Source organism: Anguilla rostrata, chromosome 1 (assembly GCF_018555375.3).
Source record: "Anguilla rostrata isolate EN2019 chromosome 1, ASM1855537v3, whole genome shotgun sequence".
Lineage (NCBI taxonomy): Eukaryota > Metazoa > Chordata > Actinopteri > Anguilliformes > Anguillidae > Anguilla > Anguilla rostrata.
Window position 1 is genome coordinate 79775437 of NC_057933.1, and position 19455 is coordinate 79794891.

The 19455-nt window shown below is 47.2% G+C and overlaps 2 protein-coding genes across 3 annotated transcripts in view; one reads left to right on the forward strand and one right to left on the reverse strand.

The window, feature by feature from the left end:
• gdf7 (growth differentiation factor 7) overlaps positions 1–3310 on the forward strand; it is a 7612-nt gene extending 4302 nt beyond the window's left edge. Inside the window, exon 2 of the mRNA XM_064303420.1 lies at positions 2251–3310. Coding sequence (XP_064159490.1) covers positions 2251–3278 — 1028 coding nt within the window. The 3' untranslated portion in view covers positions 3279–3310. The remainder of the gene's footprint in view (positions 1–2250) is intronic.
• Positions 3311–18286: 14976 nt separating this feature from the next.
• ldah (lipid droplet associated hydrolase) overlaps positions 18287–19455 on the reverse strand; it is a 92780-nt gene continuing 91611 nt past the window's right edge. For both annotated transcript variants that reach the window (XM_064303440.1, XM_064303431.1), the window contains one exon: positions 18287–18685. In XM_064303440.1, the coding sequence (XP_064159510.1) occupies positions 18494–18685 (192 nt within the window). In that variant the 3' untranslated portion in view covers positions 18287–18493. The remainder of the gene's footprint in view (positions 18686–19455) is intronic.

Below are 19455 nucleotides of genomic sequence, written 5' to 3' on the forward strand. Positions count from 1 at the left end.
ATTCCTTGCCCGTGCACAGTTGGGCATCATTTTGAGGCCCCCTTGTAACGTCATGGCAACACAATGCCGCCGCTCGCTAGCTTGGGTTCCCAAGCCTCGCTTGTGTGTCAGAGAGAGAGAGAGAGAGAAAGAGAGAGAGAGAGGGAGAGAGAGATAGAGAGAGGGAGAGAGAGAGGGAGAAAGAAAGAGAGAGAGAGGGGGAGGGAGGGAGAGAGAAAGAGAGAGAGAGAGAGGGAGGGAGAGAGAGGGAGAGACGTTTGAACCATGAAAATGCAGTTTCTTTCTCAGATTGCACAGGAACCCAGAGTCTCTCAATTTGGCAAATGTGAAAGTGCCATAGCAGTCATTGAGCCAGGGTTCAAGTGGTTTCTGTATATATATGGGTTCTGTGTTTGGTGATGTGGTGGTAATGGTGGTGGAGAGTAGTAGCGGAGAGTGGTGGTGGAGAGTAGTGGTGGAGAGTTGCGATGGTGGTGGTGGTGGAGAGTAGTAGTGAAGACTAGTAGGGGTGGAGAGTAGTAGTAGAGAGTAGTAGTGGAGAGTGGTGATGGTGGTGGCGGTGGTGGTGGAGAGTAGTAGTGGAGAGTGGTGATGGTGATGGTGATGGTGGTGGAGAGTGGTGGTAGTGGTGGTGGTGGTGGAGAGTAGTAGTGGTGGAGAGTGGTGGTAGTGGTGATGGTGGTGGAGAGTAGTAGTGGTGGAGAGTGGTGGTAATGGTGATGGTGGTGGAGAGTAATAGTGGTGGAGAGTGGTGGTGATGGAGGGTAGTAGTGGTGGGGAGTGGTGGTAGTGGTGGTGACGGTGGAGAGTAGTAGTGTTGGAGAGTGGTGGTGGTGGTGGTGGTGGAGAGTAGTAGTGGTGGAGAGTGGTGGTAATGGTGATGGTGGTGGAGAGTGGTGGTAGTGGTGGTGGTGGTGGGAGTAATAGTGGTGGAGAGTGGTGGTAATGGTGATGGTGGTGGAGAGTAGTAGTGGTGGAGAGTGGTGGTAGTGGTGGTCGTGGTGGGAGTAATATTGGTGGAGAGTGGTGGTAGTGGTGGTGGTGGTGGGAGTAATAGTGGTGGAGAGTGGTGGTAGTGGTGGTGGTGGTGGTGGGAGTAATAGTGGTGGAGAGTGGTGGTGGTGGTGGGAGTAATAGTGGTGGAGAGTGGTGGTAGTGCTGTTGGTGGTGGAGAGCATGTGGGTGGGTTGCTGACAAGTGAGTCTCACATGGCCATTAAGAACAGAAAATAACACGACGCTGTAAACTCATCAAGTGTAACTCGATGAAATGATCTGTTGAATGCATCAGATTGTAAATTCCTGTCCCTTGGTGAACTGTTCTTTTCCCCAAAATCCCCTTCCCCCATACACACCACCACCACTACTTCTCCTCAGTTTACGACCCATTCATAAGAAGTATGGAAAGCAGGGGGAGAGAGAGAGAGAGAGAGAGAGAGAGAGAGAGACTACTACAGTTTCTACTTTCTCACAAAGCTCTGTTCCCACCCAATCAGAGCAATCAATCAACATGGCCCAACATGGCCCCCACCACCTGCCTGAGTTTTTGGCTCACACCAGTCACCGCTCACTCACATTTGGGGAGGCCATTTGCCCTCGCCCCTTTGCGTGGTTTACACAACCTCTGGGATGGGCACTGACTGCGTTCCACGTTCTGAGTGGCTCTTTTGACAACAGCCTCCAAATGCCGCGGAGGACACTGACCTGGGTGTAGAACTGGAAGCCTGGTCAAGTTCCTTTTGGTTTTTTCTCAAGCAAAACTTTCCTCTGCTCATCCCTGGTTGGCTCCTTCCTCTGCTCATCACCGATTGGCTCCTTCTCCGCTCATCACTGGTTGGCTCTGACCTCTGCTGATCACTGGTTGGCTCCGACCTCTGCTGATCACTGGTTGGCTCCGACCTCTGCTGATGACTGATTGGCTCCTTCTCTGACATATCCGAGGGGAAATAAAGAACTCTCCCTTCTCAAAGGCATGGGAATTCAATGGGGGTGTAGAGATCAGGAGGTTTGGTCTAGTTCCTTTGTATTTTTTACTCGGTGGAATAAAAGGAAACTATGCATTAAAAAAGCAGTAGGTGCATTCTCATCCTGATTAGCCCGCCTCATTAAAACATATATGTAAGGGGGAAATAACAAGGGCATTTTAATACTTGGGGGGAGGGGGAGGGGTGGTGTTCAGACCCAGGTGTATGGACATATATTTTAATTCCCTCTCGTGTGCCGAACCCTGACTTTCCTGTCCCGTTCACAGACAACCCCTCGGCGGAGGCAGGGCAGAGGTACGTTTTCGACTTCTCCAGCCTGTCCAGGACGGACGAGCTGGTGGGGGCGGAGCTTCGGGTGCTGCGGAAGAGGCCGCCGAACTTGCCGCAGACGCTGTCCCGCGGCGGGAACCTCTACCGCGTCCTCCTCTACGGCTGCTCCGAGGGCCCCTCGGGGCGCCGTCCCGTCCTGGACGCCCGGACCGTGGACGTCCTGGACGCCGAGCCGGCCAAGTGGGAGGTGTTCGACGTGTGGGCCAGCGTCCGGAGCCAGCGCCGGAGCCAGCGCGGGTCCGGCGGCGCCAGCACCCTGTGCTTCGAAATGGCGGCCGTCTCCGAGTCCACCCAGGAGGCCGCCCCCCCGTCCGCGCTGGGCCTGGGGCGCAGGTCGCGCCCCCCCCAGGAGCGGGCTCTGCTGGTGGCCTTCTCCAGGACCCGCCGGAAGGAGAACCTCTTCAGGGAGATCCGGGACAAGCTGAAGTCCATGGCGGGGGGGCTGGGGTTCCTGGACCCCCCGGCCCCCGGCCGGGACGGGGGGCGCCTCACGAGGAGGCGGCGGCGCAGGAGGACCGCCCTGTCCCGCCGTCCCGCCGGAGCGGGGGGAGGGGGCGGAGGAGGCGGAGGCGGCGAAGGAGGAGGAGGGGGCGGCGGGGGCAGGGGAGGAGGGGGCGGGGGCGGGGGCGGCGGGGGCGGGAAGAGGCGGACCCGGTGCAGCCGCAAGCCGCTCCACGTCAACTTCAAGGAGCTGGGCTGGGACGACTGGATCATCGCGCCCCTGGACTACGAGGCGCACCACTGCGAGGGGGCGTGCGACTTCCCCCTGCGCTCGCACCTGGAGCCCACCAACCACGCCATCATCCAGACCCTCATGAACTCCATGGACCCGGACTCCACCCCGCCCAGCTGCTGCGTGCCCTCCAAGCTCAGCCCCATCAGCATCCTGTACATCGACTCGGGCAACAACGTGGTCTACAAGCAGTACGAGGACATGGTGGTGGAGTCCTGTGGGTGCAGGTAGCACACCCCCCCCCGTTCCCTTCACGCCCCCCACCCCCCTACCCCCCTACCCCCTACCCCCCCACCCCCCACCCTCCATGGACATGGACCCTCGGGGCACTTGAACTGACATGGCACGCACCCCCACCCCCACCCCACCCCCCCCCTTTCAAGACTCATCAGCCTGACTGGGGGTTGGGTGCTGTGTGTAGGGTGTGTAGTGTGTGTGGGAGGGAGGTGGTTGAGGTGGCTGGGAGGGAGGGAGGGGGGGGGGATTGGGGGGATGGTGGGGGCTTCTTATGAGTGGATGTGACTGAATCCACAGGGACAAGAAGTTTGCTGGGTTTTAGTTTAACTGCCAGGAATGCCCTCACTACATTAGATAATAACAGGGGCTTAAAACACTCATCTTGTGTAGGTTACCGTTCAAAAAGCAAAATCTAATTTGTTTGAGGGGAGAAGAGGCAAACAAAAACAAAAACCAAAAAAAAAAAAAAAAAAACCAAAACAAAACAATCCTAAACTTACCGAGATTGGGTGTCCTCAGATTAGAGGTTTGTATACAGTACGTGGAGAACAGGAGGTCCATGTGAATGAACAGTAACTTGCACACAAGATTTGACTGCAAACAAATTTGCTTCCATGGAAACGCATCACTGAGAGACTTACCAATCAGAGCGGACGGCCCGGGCATGCTTGTGGCGGGGTGAGCATCTGAATGAGCAAACGCAGACTCCAGTCCCACAAAAAAAATATAAGAAATATAAACAAAAGCTGCTTAACTTCTAACCAGGAGCCGGTGTGGTCGGCCTGTACCACATCAAACCTGACATCTTCCTTCTATTGGTCTGCTCCATTATTTACTATTCAATATTTCTGCGGTTGTCCGGATCTTCCGAATACAGGTCTTTGGTAAAGCGTGGTTGGAAGTGGTTGGACTGACCAATGCACAAAGGCCAATTAAAGGACTGTAGATTCAAAGTATAATTTTTTTTTTTTTTGTCTATTTAAAAGCGTAGTATGTCAACTAAAATGTACAACTGTCATCTGTGTAGAGATTGTTTACGTTGTTTGAGTTTGGAACATAATCTCATTTTCCCTGCTTGGCTTAATTTATTAGAACGTTGTTACGCTTCCCAAAAGTCCAGCCAATGTGGCCTCTACCAACACAGCTCCATAGTATAGTCTTACAAACCCTTTGTGATGCCCCGGCCCAGACAAAAGCAACGTTGCTTGGACGTTGCATCAGTGTTGCCAAGCCGACGCAGTGTATTTGGCATCATTGCACACGTGTTGGTGAAATGGTAAACTATTGTTTACGTGGTTTTTTAACCCGTGTTACTGACAAACAGACAGAGACTGATAGACTTTGTCATTGCTGTGAATTGCAAATGACTTTGTGTCACTAAAAAAAAAAAAAAAAAAAAAAATGCACTTAATGGAAACACTTTATTTTGAAATAAAAACCAGCTGGAATTTCCGCCATTATTATGACAGCTTGCCCCGAATATGTCCGTGAATACTTTGCCGGTTATGCGAGGCATGCCACAGTTCACTTAACCCTTTGAAGAGCTGTTGTTTTTTTTCTTTTTCGACATTCCAAGTCGGTGTTCTAGAACTCCACTGCTTTCAGTTTCAGGGGTAGTGGTTGTTACATCAGCGTTAGAATGTTCAGCTGAGAACATCCTCATCACATGTTTGTGACCTCACACCGCAGTGTCATCACCCTCACTGCAAAAGCGCTGCGTTTCCTTGCTTGTACTGCGAGTCACTTTAAAACTCCAGCTCCGTAAGAGTTTTAGCAATACACTGTGGAAAACTAAAACAGGACTATTAAGAGCTTTATGAAGTAATCCACTCATGTTTCTTGACACAGCTAAACCGCTTGCCTTTTTTCTCCACCGGTTTCCTTTTCATACGGATAGTAAGCACCTGCTTCTGGTTTATTTATGTTAATTGTAAGCACGGTCTGGAAGCTCTTTGTACAAAATACCTCAGCATGGATTTAGATGGGAAACATAAAGGCAGTGGCAAAATGCTGTCTCTAATGTACTAATATTTTGTAGTATAAGTTAGGATCTAATTATTAGTAAAATGTTTAATATATTTCTTGATGTAGCTACATCAATACTCTCCTAAATACCATACTGAACAACCAGACAGCTCGATTAGCTTGTGTTGGTTTAGCTACATTATCCCCGAGCACAGACTGCAGTTGTTATATAAATTAGTGTGAGACAGCTTTTGTACTTTGATACCTGTGAGCAAATATATGTATATATAAATATATTGTAAATATATTGTAATCCGATACTAGAGTGCCTGCTATTCCTCTTTAAAATGCTGTTTTAAACTTTTTTTTTCTTCTTTTTTTCTATGCTTTTTAATAATTACCTGTTTTTAGGTTTTTATTTTCTGATTTAAAAAAACAAAAAACTTTTTTCACTATTTTCAACTAGTCTGTAACAAGAACAAACTATGACTGTAGAGTGGGATTATAGACTGACTTCCTAAAAACTGAAGGAGACCAAGAAAAAAATTAATAAAAAAAAAAAACCTGGAGGTTCTTTTTTTCCTCCAGTAACAACATGAAATTTGGTGGCACTTTGCAAATGAAGCTTTCATTTTACAGATGTGGCCCTCTTAAGAGGCTTGTGACCTCCAGACATGTCCATACATGCCCCGTTTTGAGTCCTAGAACCCCCCCCCCCCCCACTTTACCAGTGACAGTGCAATACATTTTACTCCCAAAGATTTCCCCAAGCAGGGGGTTTGGCAATATTAAATGATTCTGGCCTCTCTGGGGATCTTTTTACCTGTGTGTTCTATAGCTCACCTACAGCACATGCACACTTCAAATGGTAAATTTCAGGAAAAAGTCCATTACTTTGGTGTAAAGTTTCAGCAGAAAGCGTCTGAAATGGCGGGGCATAATTTGCATCCGGATGGCTGATAAATTGCTACAGTGATGGATGTTTGTTTAGCTCACCAACTCCGTAGCCAGACGACAGTAAAGACAGCGAGCGATACGGAAGCGAACGGAACTTGGAACAACTCAGCCGAGCATGAGGGCAACTGTCAGAATTGGCTGAGCATCCAGATAACCCCCCCCCCAAAAAAAAGCGGTCATCCTGTTTTTTAAAAAAATATTATAGGCCGTTGTTTTTGTGAGTGTCCCATTACCGGTTGGTTTTTGTGCACCATAATGGCAAACACATTTCAGCGAAGAATTTCAGTGATGTATCGCTGAACGAGATTAGTGCGGACGTGCAGCGTCTATGCTCAGACTATCCCTGTCTTTTCCCATTTTGTGTGTGTGCGTGAGTGCATGAGTGCGTGTGTGTGCGTGTGTGTGTGCGTGGGGCGCATGTTTTTCCAGTGACAAAGAACCTTACGCTGTAGCCTAGCCAGCAGGATTGTGGGTAGCGCCGAGGTCTCTGAACTGCCGACGGGACAAAAGCAGGGCTGTTTCCCCTGAGATTTACCGACTCGCTGGCCTGCCACACCAGCGGCATGCTGTAGTACCCAGCTCCCTATGGGCTACCTAACAGGTCCTCACAAGGCTCAGACACAAGGTCCTCACAAGGTCAGACACAAGGTCCTCACAAGGCACAGACGGTGGGCAGCACACCTCCTGTGACAACAGAGTGGAAAATACAAAGCCACACGTTTTTTTTAATGACCTGAAAGGAGGTGTGTCTGCGGGCAGGTGACAGCTGGGAGGGGAGTTCTCGACCCTGAGGATGCTCCTGAGAATTAAATTTTTTTTTTAAAAGAGTCCTGGGTTGAACTTATAATTCTTTTCCATACACAGCCCTGTAATTGTCAGTAATAAACGACAACACACGCGCTGGCTGAAAGCATATCTCGGCCGCGGCACCATAGAACGCGAAAAGGCCGTTAATCGGAGTGTTGCTCGTGTGCGAACACTGGCTATGCGACGTTGGTTTACCCTGCATGGGTTCTGCAGCACTGGAGACTGGCACCCTAAAATTCAGTCATGGATTTAATCTCTCTCTCGCTCTCTCTCTCTCGCTCTCTCTCTCTACTTCCCCTTCTCCCTCCCTCCCTTTCCCCCTGCTTTTTATATCCTGCTGCATGTTGTCACTTGTGTTTGTTCCAGTGCATTTACTTGGCTGATTAACTCCCTCTATAAAGTCCATATGCACTCATAATGAGCTCAGCAAGACACTTCCCCTTGTTGACATGAATTGAGAGAGAAAAAAACTAAAAAAAAAAAAAAACGGGCAAATTCCCTGCGACAAGTGGTGATGTGTCATCGGGAGAAATTGCTACCATTCGTTGGCTAGATTTGATTGGCCCCATCCCACGTCCCCGGGCTCTGCGCGATTGGATCGCTGCCCGCCATCCCGACAGGGAATGGCTAAAAAGCCGATGATGTCACCGCGTCAGGTGACCCTTTCTTTCGCTCGCGGGTTTTCCAATATTAACAGGTGTTAACAAACAGGACTCAGTCCCCCGTTCGGCAAGGCGAAGGGCTGAACAGCCGACTTTGATTCTTGTGTTTAAAGAACTACTTCCGTGTCGTGGTACCTCTCCTGGTCTGACTGCTCGCCAAGGGTGGTCCTCCTACCGCCATTTCCGGAAAAAAAAAACCCACAAAAAAAAAAAAAAAACTGAATAAAGGCCACGACGCTAATCTGTAGTAGTGTTCCTCGTCAAAAAATGCCACCCCCCACCAGCGGTAGAAACGTTTCAGAACCTGGAGACTGATAGAGGAAGGGAAACATGGCCACGGAGGTCTTGCTTTGTTTACTCCACTACTGTTAGCATTCGTCATTCCGCGGTCTTGCTAACCTTGCATAACCGATTTACATTGGTGCTGTAGTCGAGACCACCAGCAAAGGGGGAAAAAAAAGAAAGAAAGAAAAAAACTTTAACTGTTCATCAGTCATAACAAGATAGGAGTTCATATGGAGATGTATACAGTACTTCCTGGTTGCATGCAGATAAACGTTTTGATACTGAGCTTTGTATTTTGCAACATGCATACATTTCTTGACATCTGTTCCTTCATGTTGACCAAAAAAAACATTACGTGATGTGTTGACAGATTCCGTTTCTTTCAAAAGCATTTATTGTAAGTACGTCTATACATATACTTTTTTGCTTATGTGGAATGTAAATTCAAATTCTGTATTGTACATAAAAAAGTTGCCTCAGAGTGTATAAGTGATAAAAGTAGGTGAAAAAGCAAGCAGGTTGTCAAATCGCTTGGATATCAAAACATAAATACATAAAAAATATCGAGAGACCTCCACAGACAAGCTATGTCTTGGATTTGAAATACAATACAACATACTTTGTGTCATTAATCAGTCCCAACCGCGAAAGAACTGTAATAACATAATAGAAGGTATATGAAAATAAAATGTCTTTGGTATAAAAATGATTTTTGGATCCACAGAGGAATAATATTTGGTCCGTGTGTAATCTGATGAGATGATGACGTCGCTCATAATGATGTAATTATTGCAGACAAACGGAGAAGCATGTATGACTACTGGATTATAGAGCCGATTGGCTTTGGGACTCAGTAACTGCCATTTGCACATCGTGCCTAAGCCAAAATGGCTTCTCTATAAGTACATTTGTGTGTGTGTGTGTGTGTTTTGTGTGTGTTTTCTCTGGTATGTGTGTGTGTGTGTCTATGGACACTCGAGCACAATGACGCCAATAATGTTTTGAATATCCTGTGTCACAAAAATGGCACATTGGACGCCCCCCCCCATATATATGTGTATACTCATGTAGCGTTTCTGTTGTTTCCCCTCTTGGTCTATCTATTTATGGCAATTTCATCTCAGTGAAATGGCAAAGGGAAAATGTGAGAAAATTAAAAGAAAGAAAGAAAAAAAAAGAACTAACATCAGTTGAGACATCAAAAAAAAGTATGTATGGCAGGACAAAACGATGAAAGGACGTGTGACATTGTTTTTGACAAGGGAAGAGTTGAGATTTAACCGTTAGACGGCCAATAGCTCTACTTGTGTTGATATAAAAATGCACTGTGTGTATGTAATCTATGGATTATAGAGGACTGTACATAATTGAATTGTAAATGAACTGTAAACAGCAATGTAATTTTTTTTTTCTTTTGGAAATATTATATAGTAGTATATATTTGAAAAAAAGGTAAGCACACTTTGTACCCTTCTTTAATATTAACCTTTCTATGTTTTCATTTTTGTACAGATGATTTTTATTAAATATTTTATTGATAATAAAAGCATACTTGCCTGTGAGTGTTTTCATAGACGTGTGTCCCAAAGCGAACCCCCCTCTTGAATGCCTGTCTCACCCACAGGGCCTGGAGCTGTTGTGGGGTGGGGGAGGGTGGAGGAGAGGGGGGGGTTTGGGGGGGGGGGGGGGTTGGTTTATCCTCTTGGCTTTTCATCAGCAGGATATGCAGGAAGTTTGCAGGTGACTGGGAATCCTCTGAGGAAGAGGAACATGGCGGGGCCAGAGAGGAGCAGCGTGTTCGGAATTATGAGATTCCACTAAGAGCAGGCCGTCTGCAGACGACGGGGAGACATCACATGTTCGGGTAATGGTTTTAGGAGGGGGGTGGGGGTTGGGGGGGGGTTTAAATCTCTAAGGTGGCTTTAAAAATGTTGACTTATAGCCCAGCAGCTTGTAGGGGCCGAGCAGGGTGTATTTGTCTCAGGGAATGATGAGGGAGGGAGGGGGGGGTGTGAGGGGGCTGGGGTTGTGGGGGGGGGGGTAGGGGGGGGGGTTGTGGGGGGGCAGGGGCGGACCCTTGGAAGAGTTGACCTGAAGCAGCTCAGCTCAACAATGCATCGTTTATTTGCTCAAGCAGACGACCCTCTTATCTGAAGTCGGCTCACCTCCGTGTGCATCTGATCTGATTTTCTGTTTCCCATTTGGACAGCTGTGCTTTTTATTGGTGCAATTCAGGTTAGGATACCTGACTACAACAAGGAGATTTTAACATATTTGAATACAAACCCCCCCCCCCCCCGCCCCCTTTCCACTCATCCCCCAACCTAAATTTTTCATTCCATGACCTTTCCTTGCTCTACTCCTTTAGGGTCAGGGCAATAGCGATACATCTGCATGGTCACACCGTCCAGGCTGGGTCAACACTTAAAACATTTTTTTAAGGGCAACAGCTTGCCAAGAGTAAAAAAAAAAAAAAAAATGAATAGAATTCTCACAGATGACGATTGCTGTAAATCATTTACTTCATCTGAAGAAGTTAAAATGCCTGTCTCCTTTCTTTGCAAATTCCTTCTCAACATAAATGATGGCCCACACCTTGGATGGAATTCCGGTATTGTTGGAAAGCAACAATGCCACTTCTTTCGAAGGCTGTTCGGCAGGGGAATGTGTCGTCCCATTATCTGCTGGGAATCTGGAAAGGATTCTACATCTGGAAAGCGGTAAAACTTAAAGTATTTTATGGATGCTGTAAGTCATAAATGACTCAGTCAACAACAAAAGAACATTCTAATACCAAAAAAAAAAAGAAAAAGAAAAACTTGAGCAAAGGCTGCTTAAGGTGGTCATTCATACACGTGTGTTTGCGTACAGTATTCTGCAGAGCAAGACAAGGACTTTCTGCATTCCTCATTTTAAAAAAAACCCCAGAACAAAACAAAACAAACAAAAAAAAAACTTCATGAACAAGCCAACTTCATGCAGAGAGGGTCCGGGCTAGCCAGGACTCAAACCTGCAACCTCCTTCCTGTGAGGCAAGTGCTAACAAGAGCACCTCAGTTTTTGTTTGCTTTTTTATGGTGAAAAGGACCAAACAACCTGCTTTTATTCGGTCAAGTTCACTGCTGCAACCCAGGGCCTGATTCACTAAGATCTTTTTGCATGTGCAAAACCTTTCAGCACACACAAAACCAATAACATGACCCGTGATTGGTGCTAGACAAATACCATGACTGAGCACTGGTCATGTTGTTGTTTTTAGTAGTGAATTTAGGCGCTCAGTGCAATGGGTTTAACTCTCTGAAACGCACTGAGATTTCGCAGCTCGTGCTGGATTCATGACTCTGACCCATCCCAGCATGCATCATAACCCACATCGGTGTTCACAAACTAACCTTCAAAACGATTGCACCTTTTCCAGAGGGTTGTTGTTTTGGCTTTCTTTTCACCCGAGCCACTTCCTCTGCAGTAAAACCTCAGGGGTGGAAGGGGGTGTCGCTCGAGCCCAGAAAATGACCTCAGGACGCATGTGAAACGGTTCAAAAGCAGCTTGTTTCTTTGCTGCCCGGCACCTGATACAAATGAAAGGGGACAACAGCAATAAATAATAATAACAGTTTTCAAAATGGCCGCCAATTCCAACGTGAAGAACAGGTGGATCCGCTGTTCCTTCATTGTGAGGTGATTCCACTGCAGATTGTGAGAAAAACAACAACAACAAAAAAAGGAAAATAAAGAGAGAGAGAGAGAAAAAGAAGAGGAAGCCAGAAACACATCAGAATTTCCAGGAACCATAATCGCTAAAACTTTTTATCCAACAATCCGCTAAACTAGTTTTTGACCACACACAGTTCAATGCGGCTGTTAGCTGTCTGAATGTAACACAGTATGCAACACGTTGCTATATTGGCATAGGCTGCCTTACATCCAGAACTTCATCAGCTGTTGTAGACACACTTGCTGGTGTGGTAATGCTGTTAGCCACACCTACATGAAGCAGACAGATGCACTTTTTTTCATTGTAAATTTGTATGTGTGTGTGCGTACATGTATGTGTGTGTGTGTGTGTATGTATGTGTGTGTGTGTGCCATTGTGAATCTGTGTCCTACAAATTCCACCTTCCCTAACCCGCGCCTGAAAAACACCAGACTCCAGCGGAGTTTACAAGCTGGTTGGGGACAAGCCCACGGTACCTGCAGGTAGATCAGCTGCTGCCAACATAAGAGAGCCTCGCTGGCCAGCGTTTCCCCCGTGTGTCCATCATACAGCAGCCATGTTCCCTTCTCCACCAACCAGGGCCAGGATGCTGGATCTGCCTGGCTCTTTCAACACCCTCTTTTACGGTGTGAGGTCACAAATATGTGACTAGAATGTTCTCAACAGAACATTCTAATGCTGATGTCACTATCATGCCTGGTAACTGAAAGTAGTGGAGTTCTAGAACACTGGACTTGGAATTTTGAAGTTTTACGGGAAGATTAGAAATATAAAGAACTGGAAAAAAGTTTATTATTAAAGAATAGGAGTTGAGCTCATAATGAGGTGTGTTCAACAGCACTACTTTAAGTACCAACACCGTGCAGATCTCCTCCCCCTAAAACAATCTAGTTTTCTTATTTGCAATAACCGACGTTTATTTCGCCGTTATTCTGTCCTTCTCCGGCGCACGGGCACGGACAGAGCGGATGTTTCCGCACGACCGCGCGTCACTCAGACGAAGGGCGGCGGCTGGCGTACGTTCGCGCCGTGAGCTTTCCCCCGCTCCCAAAGGGACACCCGGGGTAAATCAGTCACCGCGCCAGACCGTACCCTCAGACGCGCTCTGTTAATGGCGAACAGAGGGTCCGCTGCCCCCTCGTAAAACCCGCACCGGTGCGTTCTGGCTGTCGGCTGCGGTGTTACACAACTGGGGTGTGCGTGGGGGTGGGGTGGGGGTGGGGGGGGGTGAAGGGGGCTGAGAAGGGGGGTGGGGGATGGGTAATAGAAAGCCAGCGCCCAGCCTGTCACAAGATTTGTTCATTTTATCGTAGCGTTTGCAAACACCTGCGCCGAGTTACTGGCGATGTCAAAAAAAAAAACCAAAAAAAACCGTCAGCGTCCTGAAATGCACGTTGCCCCGAATTAAAGGAGAGGAGAGGAGGATGAATGGAGATGAACCGCATGTGCAGGACGAGGACTGCGTGCGAGAGGGAGGGAGGGAGGGAGGGAGGGAGAGAGTTCTCTCTTCGGAGAGACGGAAGGAGGGAGTGAGAACGAAGAAGAGAGAGAGAGAAAGAGAAAGCGGGTACAGCTGGAAATGAAGGGGCGCACGTCACGGGACGGCGGGGACGGGCGAGCGCGAGCCCCCCCCGGATGTTCGGCGAGTTTTCGGGGCTCCCCGTGTCCAATCCTGTTCCCCGCCGGCGGTTCCGTTTGCCCCGACTCTCCGACGGCGGACGACGTGGCGCTCGACGGTCGGACGGAGAGGGCTAGCCGCACCGCGGGCCAACGGCGAGCTCGGCCCCGCCCTTCCCCCACCCCACGCCCCGCCCCCGCCCCCCCCCCCTCCCGTTCCCCCTTGTCCGCTTTAACGTGCACTACTGGGAGCGCATCGAAAACGAAAAGAAAAAAACGCCCTCCATGTTGACGTTTCGTTTCGCGATTGTTGTACGATTGAGACGTCGTTTTATTTTACGTCGTTTTAAACGTTTGGGAGTTTCTTTCTTTTTTTTCTTTTTTTTTTAAAAGAAAAAAGAAAAAGGGGAAGCCATTACACTGTCAAAACAAAACATAATAAAAGAAGAAGAAAAAAATGAATGGGCTTTGTAAACTTCTGATCCGTTGCAGATGACATTGCAGCAGCAAAGTGCCAAAATGTTTCTGGAAACGTCCGCAGCCACCACAGAACACTTTACTGAGACGTGAAACGGTGCAGTCGGTTCGCTTTGCCACGACACGATCCACCAGGCTGGGATTTGCTCCATTTCCTTCCGTGAAACAAAAATAAAATAAATTAAAAAAAAAATGACAAAATCACCCCTGCGCCTCATGGTCTAAATCAAGGCAGGGGGAAAGTGAAGAGGCTTTGTCATTCTGTTTGATGGGAGCCAAGCAGGGGATTAAAGCAAACCTCGCATTCCACAGAGGGGATCTCCTTCCTGAATTTTGTGGATGGAAAATAAAATAAAATAAAATAAAAGGGATCAGCTGGTGCCGGTTACACCCACAAAGCGCGATGGGAACCTTTTCCCTTCATTCTCCTCTGCTCCTCTCCGCTTTCCTCTCTCACTTCCTGCTCCTGTCCTGGTGTTCCTTGCAGTAGAGGGGCAGGGCTCTCCAGGTGAATTACAATTCTGAAATTTGTCCTGAGGTCGAAGGTCCCTGTCCAGGGTTATCAGGAGACTCCCTTCAGCCTCCATGTTTCTGAAAAGAAGCCGTTATTTCGGTTTGAAATAAATAAATAAATAAATAAATAAATAAATGATTTGCTAATCTTACTGTAATAAGCCTGGATACAAAGAACTGTTTGAATACAGCGAAAATGCCAAAAAAAACATTTCATATTACATTTTTAAATATGAAGACCTAAAGCTGAGACAGATACGATATGTAATCTTCACATAGTCATAGTCTTAAATATTATCATTATCCTCCAGCAGTAAACAGTAGGTGTCTGTTAGGAAAGGGTTCCGTTAACCTTCTTCACCTTCACGGGCCCCGGGCGCGGTCTCTCTGTGCGAGTTCTGCAGCCGAAACCACGGCCTGGCTTCGACGTCCCCCGGCTTCCCTCCATCACAAGTTTGAATATTTCTTTTTTATTTAATTTTTTTTTTTTTTTTTAAGAACAGACCGCTTCTCCAAAACATCTTGCATTTCATCCAAATTTTTTATTTATTTTCTTGCCTTGACAATTTACCCCGAGACCGGTCATACCACACTAAAATAGGCATTATTAGATTTCAAGTGTTTCCTGAAAAAGTACAGAAAAAAAGAAGAAAAGAGGGAGGTTCCAATCCCTTGGAATCTGCAACTGACCATTAAAAGTCAATTTAATGAGAGAGACGTTTCTTTCCTTCATTTTATTTAATTTTTAGACTGGTTAGGTAGATAGGTGCGTGTCCAGATTTCCTCTGTGTAAGCTGCCATCTTGTATAAACAATGTCTCCGGGCTGTGAATTCACAGGCATGCATGGGACACGAGACTCGGGCAGGAGGGGGTGGGGGGTGGGGGGGGGCTCCTGTTTCCCATCCATGCTGTCGCACGTCTTGGCTTCATCTCTTTCACTGGGACCCAAACCCACTGCCCCTTATTTGTGTGTTTTGGCTGCGCGTTTGTTTCTATAACTATCAAACTGTACTTTTATGGAAGAAATTGAGGACTCAATCCCCCCCCTCCGCCCCTTCCCCACTCCACCCCACCCCTGCCCCCACCACTCTCGAAAAGTAGACCAAGATTTTCTGAATTGTATCGCGTCCGATAAGAGGAAATGATCGTGACTTTAAAAGGCTCAAGTGAAAATGTGAAAGGGCTAATTGCTATGTACACAGAAAGCGCAATTTCACTGTTCTTGAAAAATGCATAGACACAGACAAATACGCACACACACACACACACGCACACAACAGCAGTAATAATTATGCACATAGCAACCATTTATTTAAATCTGTAATATTTTTATTGTTATATTTATAAAACCTTGGCCATGTTCTCTCAGGCAAAGCACAGATTTGCAGTAATTATAAAACCTATAATTCTAGAGAAAAGTACAATTTCTTTGTCATTTTTAACAAATACACTCACATAATCTCTAAAACATATCATGATGTGGATGTGCGTGTATTCAGAATTCTCAAATCAGGTCACACACACTGTGACTTGTCAAGCTGCATGTGTAAAACGAGAGGAACAAAAAATTGGAATGATTCGATAATCTTGGATCATTTTTCTGATGCTACACAAAAAAAATTATATTTCAATGTCTCAAAAATATTACATTACAGAGATGTAACCTCAGTCATAATATATTACTCTCCTTTATAACTGTCAATCATTGATAATGGGAGCTATAATCAAATTATTATTATTATTATTATGATTATTATTGTTATTATATTACTGCCTCCTCAGTGCCAGACATTAGCAGAGAGAGTCCACCTCACAGAATGACACCGTAGAATATTTTAGAGGCACAAGTGCGGCCTGGCCCAAACGCTGGAGGCTGTGGTCCCGTCCCGCTTGCTCAGTGAGGCCCTTTCCACACGCGAACCCGGCCTAATATCCGCTCGCCCTGCCCCGCGAAGGGCCTCGAACCCCCGGCCCTCTCCTCCGCCTCTCGGGGAGTCCATTCCGTGAGCGCCTGTCACTTCTCATCAGCGCACAGACAGCGAACGTCTCTATCGTCTTCGCCTGGCCAATCAGCAGTCTGGACTCCGCAAGCGTGTCATGAGATTTCAAGATGCTCCAACAAAAAAAAGCTTTCTACGAGGGTAGGGTTAGCATCTGTTGCGCCGCCAGTGGCCGGCGTCCAACCCCCTGGAAGATCGCTGAGGGTCAAAGGTCAGAAGTCAGCTGTGGGAACGTATAAAATCAGGTTGCAGCCAGTCCGCGCACATTCTCGCTGCCAGCGCTGTCAAAAGAGATTTTCCCATAAAACCGAAGTTTGACTATCTCAATTCTGAGAACAATCGGAGGTCAGAGCACAGCGTTCCCAGAGGAGGGAATGATCCTCTGCAAAAGTCTGCTATCGATTTCTAGAGCAGCCTTCCTTTAGTCACGAGGATCAGATTTAAGCAGAAGGTTTGTGTGGATTTGCATCAGGTGCGAACTCCCCAGGGTTACATAAACTCCAACAGTGCTTATATTAGGGCAACAGGGACAAAAACGTGCTCTATTAAAGATTAAAGGACTCCTTCAAAGTGGATTTTACAGTGAACATGTTTTATCTGTGTAATGCTTAAAGTTAAATCGTGGAAGGTTATTCTGATAATTTATTTTGTCATTTTTAAAAAACTACACAACCATAATCATAATGCGAAAATAAAAAAGCAAGAGAGTTTGTGTTAATATATGGGAATGTTTCCTATATTCAGGTCCCCAGGGAGAATATTTATATTTATGGGGGGGGGGGGTGGGAACGCAACAGCTGTTCCTGTAAAATGGTAAAACATACATGCACATAAAAACCGTGAAATAAAAGCAGACTGCCTGTACTTTTGTCTCATATTCGCTTTTTGATCCTTTTGAATCCAAATGCCTTCAGTACATAACAGAAACCACTCATTTTGGTCCATCGACCACCACTGGGTCAGAACCTGGAATGAGGAATGCCAACTGTCAAGTTCACATCTAACCCCCCCCCCTCCCATCAGTGGCATCAGAAAACCTGTACACCTGCGCAGAGCTCAGGTAATTCCGTGTAGCACGTATGAACACAGGTACACCTGTGCACAGTTCACATAATTCTGTGTAGCACATATGAACACAGGTACACCTGTGCACAGCTCAGGTAATTCCGTGTAGCACATATGAACACAGGTACACCTGCGCACAGCTCAGGTAATTCTGTGTAGCACATATGAACACAGGTACACCTGTGCACAGCTCACATAATTCTGTGTAGCACATATGAACACATGTACACCTGTGCACAGCTCAGGTAATTCCGTGTAGCACATATGAACACAGGTACACCTGCGCACAGCTCAGGTAATTCTGTGTAGCACATATAAATGCATGCTAATTGCACAAAAGCACCTAGAATATGCTTTTGCTTTTTTAACAAAAGAAGAACCAGCATGCTGCTATCAACATGGCTGACTTATCAAAATGAATAAATAAATTGAGAATATACCAGTGCACTGGTATTCCTTTCTTGCTGCAATTTTCATCTCTTACTTGATTTTTGTTCTAAAATATTATCTTTTTATGCCAAGCGCCTGAGCAAGATGATGGATGCGTACTGTGTATGGATCTGTGACTACACCAGGTACATTCAATACAAAATATTGTGCGTGAGACGGGTTTTTGGAAAAGAGAAGCAAGAAGAAACATTTCTACGACTGTTAACGTGCCTCTGTGCATCTTCAGTGATACACCGGTGCTGTATAAATGGATGTCAAAACTGTACGTTGTCCGATAGGACCTGACTGATGATGGTAATGGTAAATGATGATTATGATACTTTGATCCAAAGCGCTTTACAATTTTGATGTCGTCTTTGCCAGAGCAGTTAGGATTAGAGTTAGATGTCTTGCTCAGGATTTGACACCTGCGGGTTTGACGTGCAAAACCTCCGACTGCCAGACAATCGGTCTTACCTCCTGAGCTATGTCGCCCCCTACGTATGCTCATACGTAGTATAAACGGTGCGTTCAAAATAAAACACAGCGTAAAGGACGCAGAGGGGGAAAACAAAGCAAAGAGATCGAGATCATTTTGAAGAAGAAAAAATAATTCTGAGTCCCTGTAATGTTCCATCGTATGCTGTTGCCTTTATCTCTCCGGGCCTCGATGGGGTGAGGGGGGCAGGGCGATGGGCGGGGCGATGGGCGGAGCTCTACGAGTTCTCCACGTCCTGGCGGACCCACTCGGTAACCATGGCGGCCACCTCTGCGCCCGCGTCCAGGACGAAGGCGTGGCGGTAGCCCTTGCCGCACAGCCGGATGTTCCCCCGGGGGAAGTCCGCCCGGACGTCCTGGTAGTACTGCACCGGGCACCACGAATCCGTCGCCCCGTAGTAAAATATCAGCTGGGGGGGGGGGGAGAGGGGAGAGGGGTATGTCAGTCAGCAACAACCTTAAGTAACATAAAGCATTAAGGAACAATGCATTTTTCATTTTGTTCAGACAAGAGAGGGATTACATATACATCACAGTCCACAGACCTGGGTCAAATACGCATTTGTTTTGGATTCGAATACTTTTCTACGCTTTACTGATCTTGTCCGTTGTATTGGAACCAATGACATACTCCCAAGAAAGTGCAAACCCTCCCCTTTACGTCAGATCTCCCCCCCCTCCCCCCCTTTACGTCAGATCTCCCCCCCCCCTTTACGCCACGCGGTCCGTAATTCTTCCCCAGCCGCTGCCCCAGCCCCACAATGCACAGGGGGTGGAACTCTTCCATCCGCCCAAAGGCAACAGAGCAATCAGACGGGCCAATTACAGGCCTTCCTAAATCAACACAGCTCTATTCTCACACGGGGGTCTGGGGGGGAGTCGCTGTCCCCGCTCCCATAATGCGTGAGCGTGTATGTGTGTGTGTGTGTGTGAGTCTGTGTGTGTGTGTGTGTGTGTGTGTGTGCCTGTGTGTAGGTGTGTGTAGGTGTGTGTGCTTGTGTATGTGTGTGCGCACGTGTGTGGTAGGTATGCACGCGTGTGTGGTATAGGTGTGTGTGTGTGTGTAGGGGGTGTGTCTTGTGTGGTCGATGCGTGTGTGTGGTGGGATGCGTGGTGCGGGTTGTGTGTTGTGCATGCATGCGGGGTGTGGTGTGTGTGTGTGTGTGTGTTGTTGGTTCTT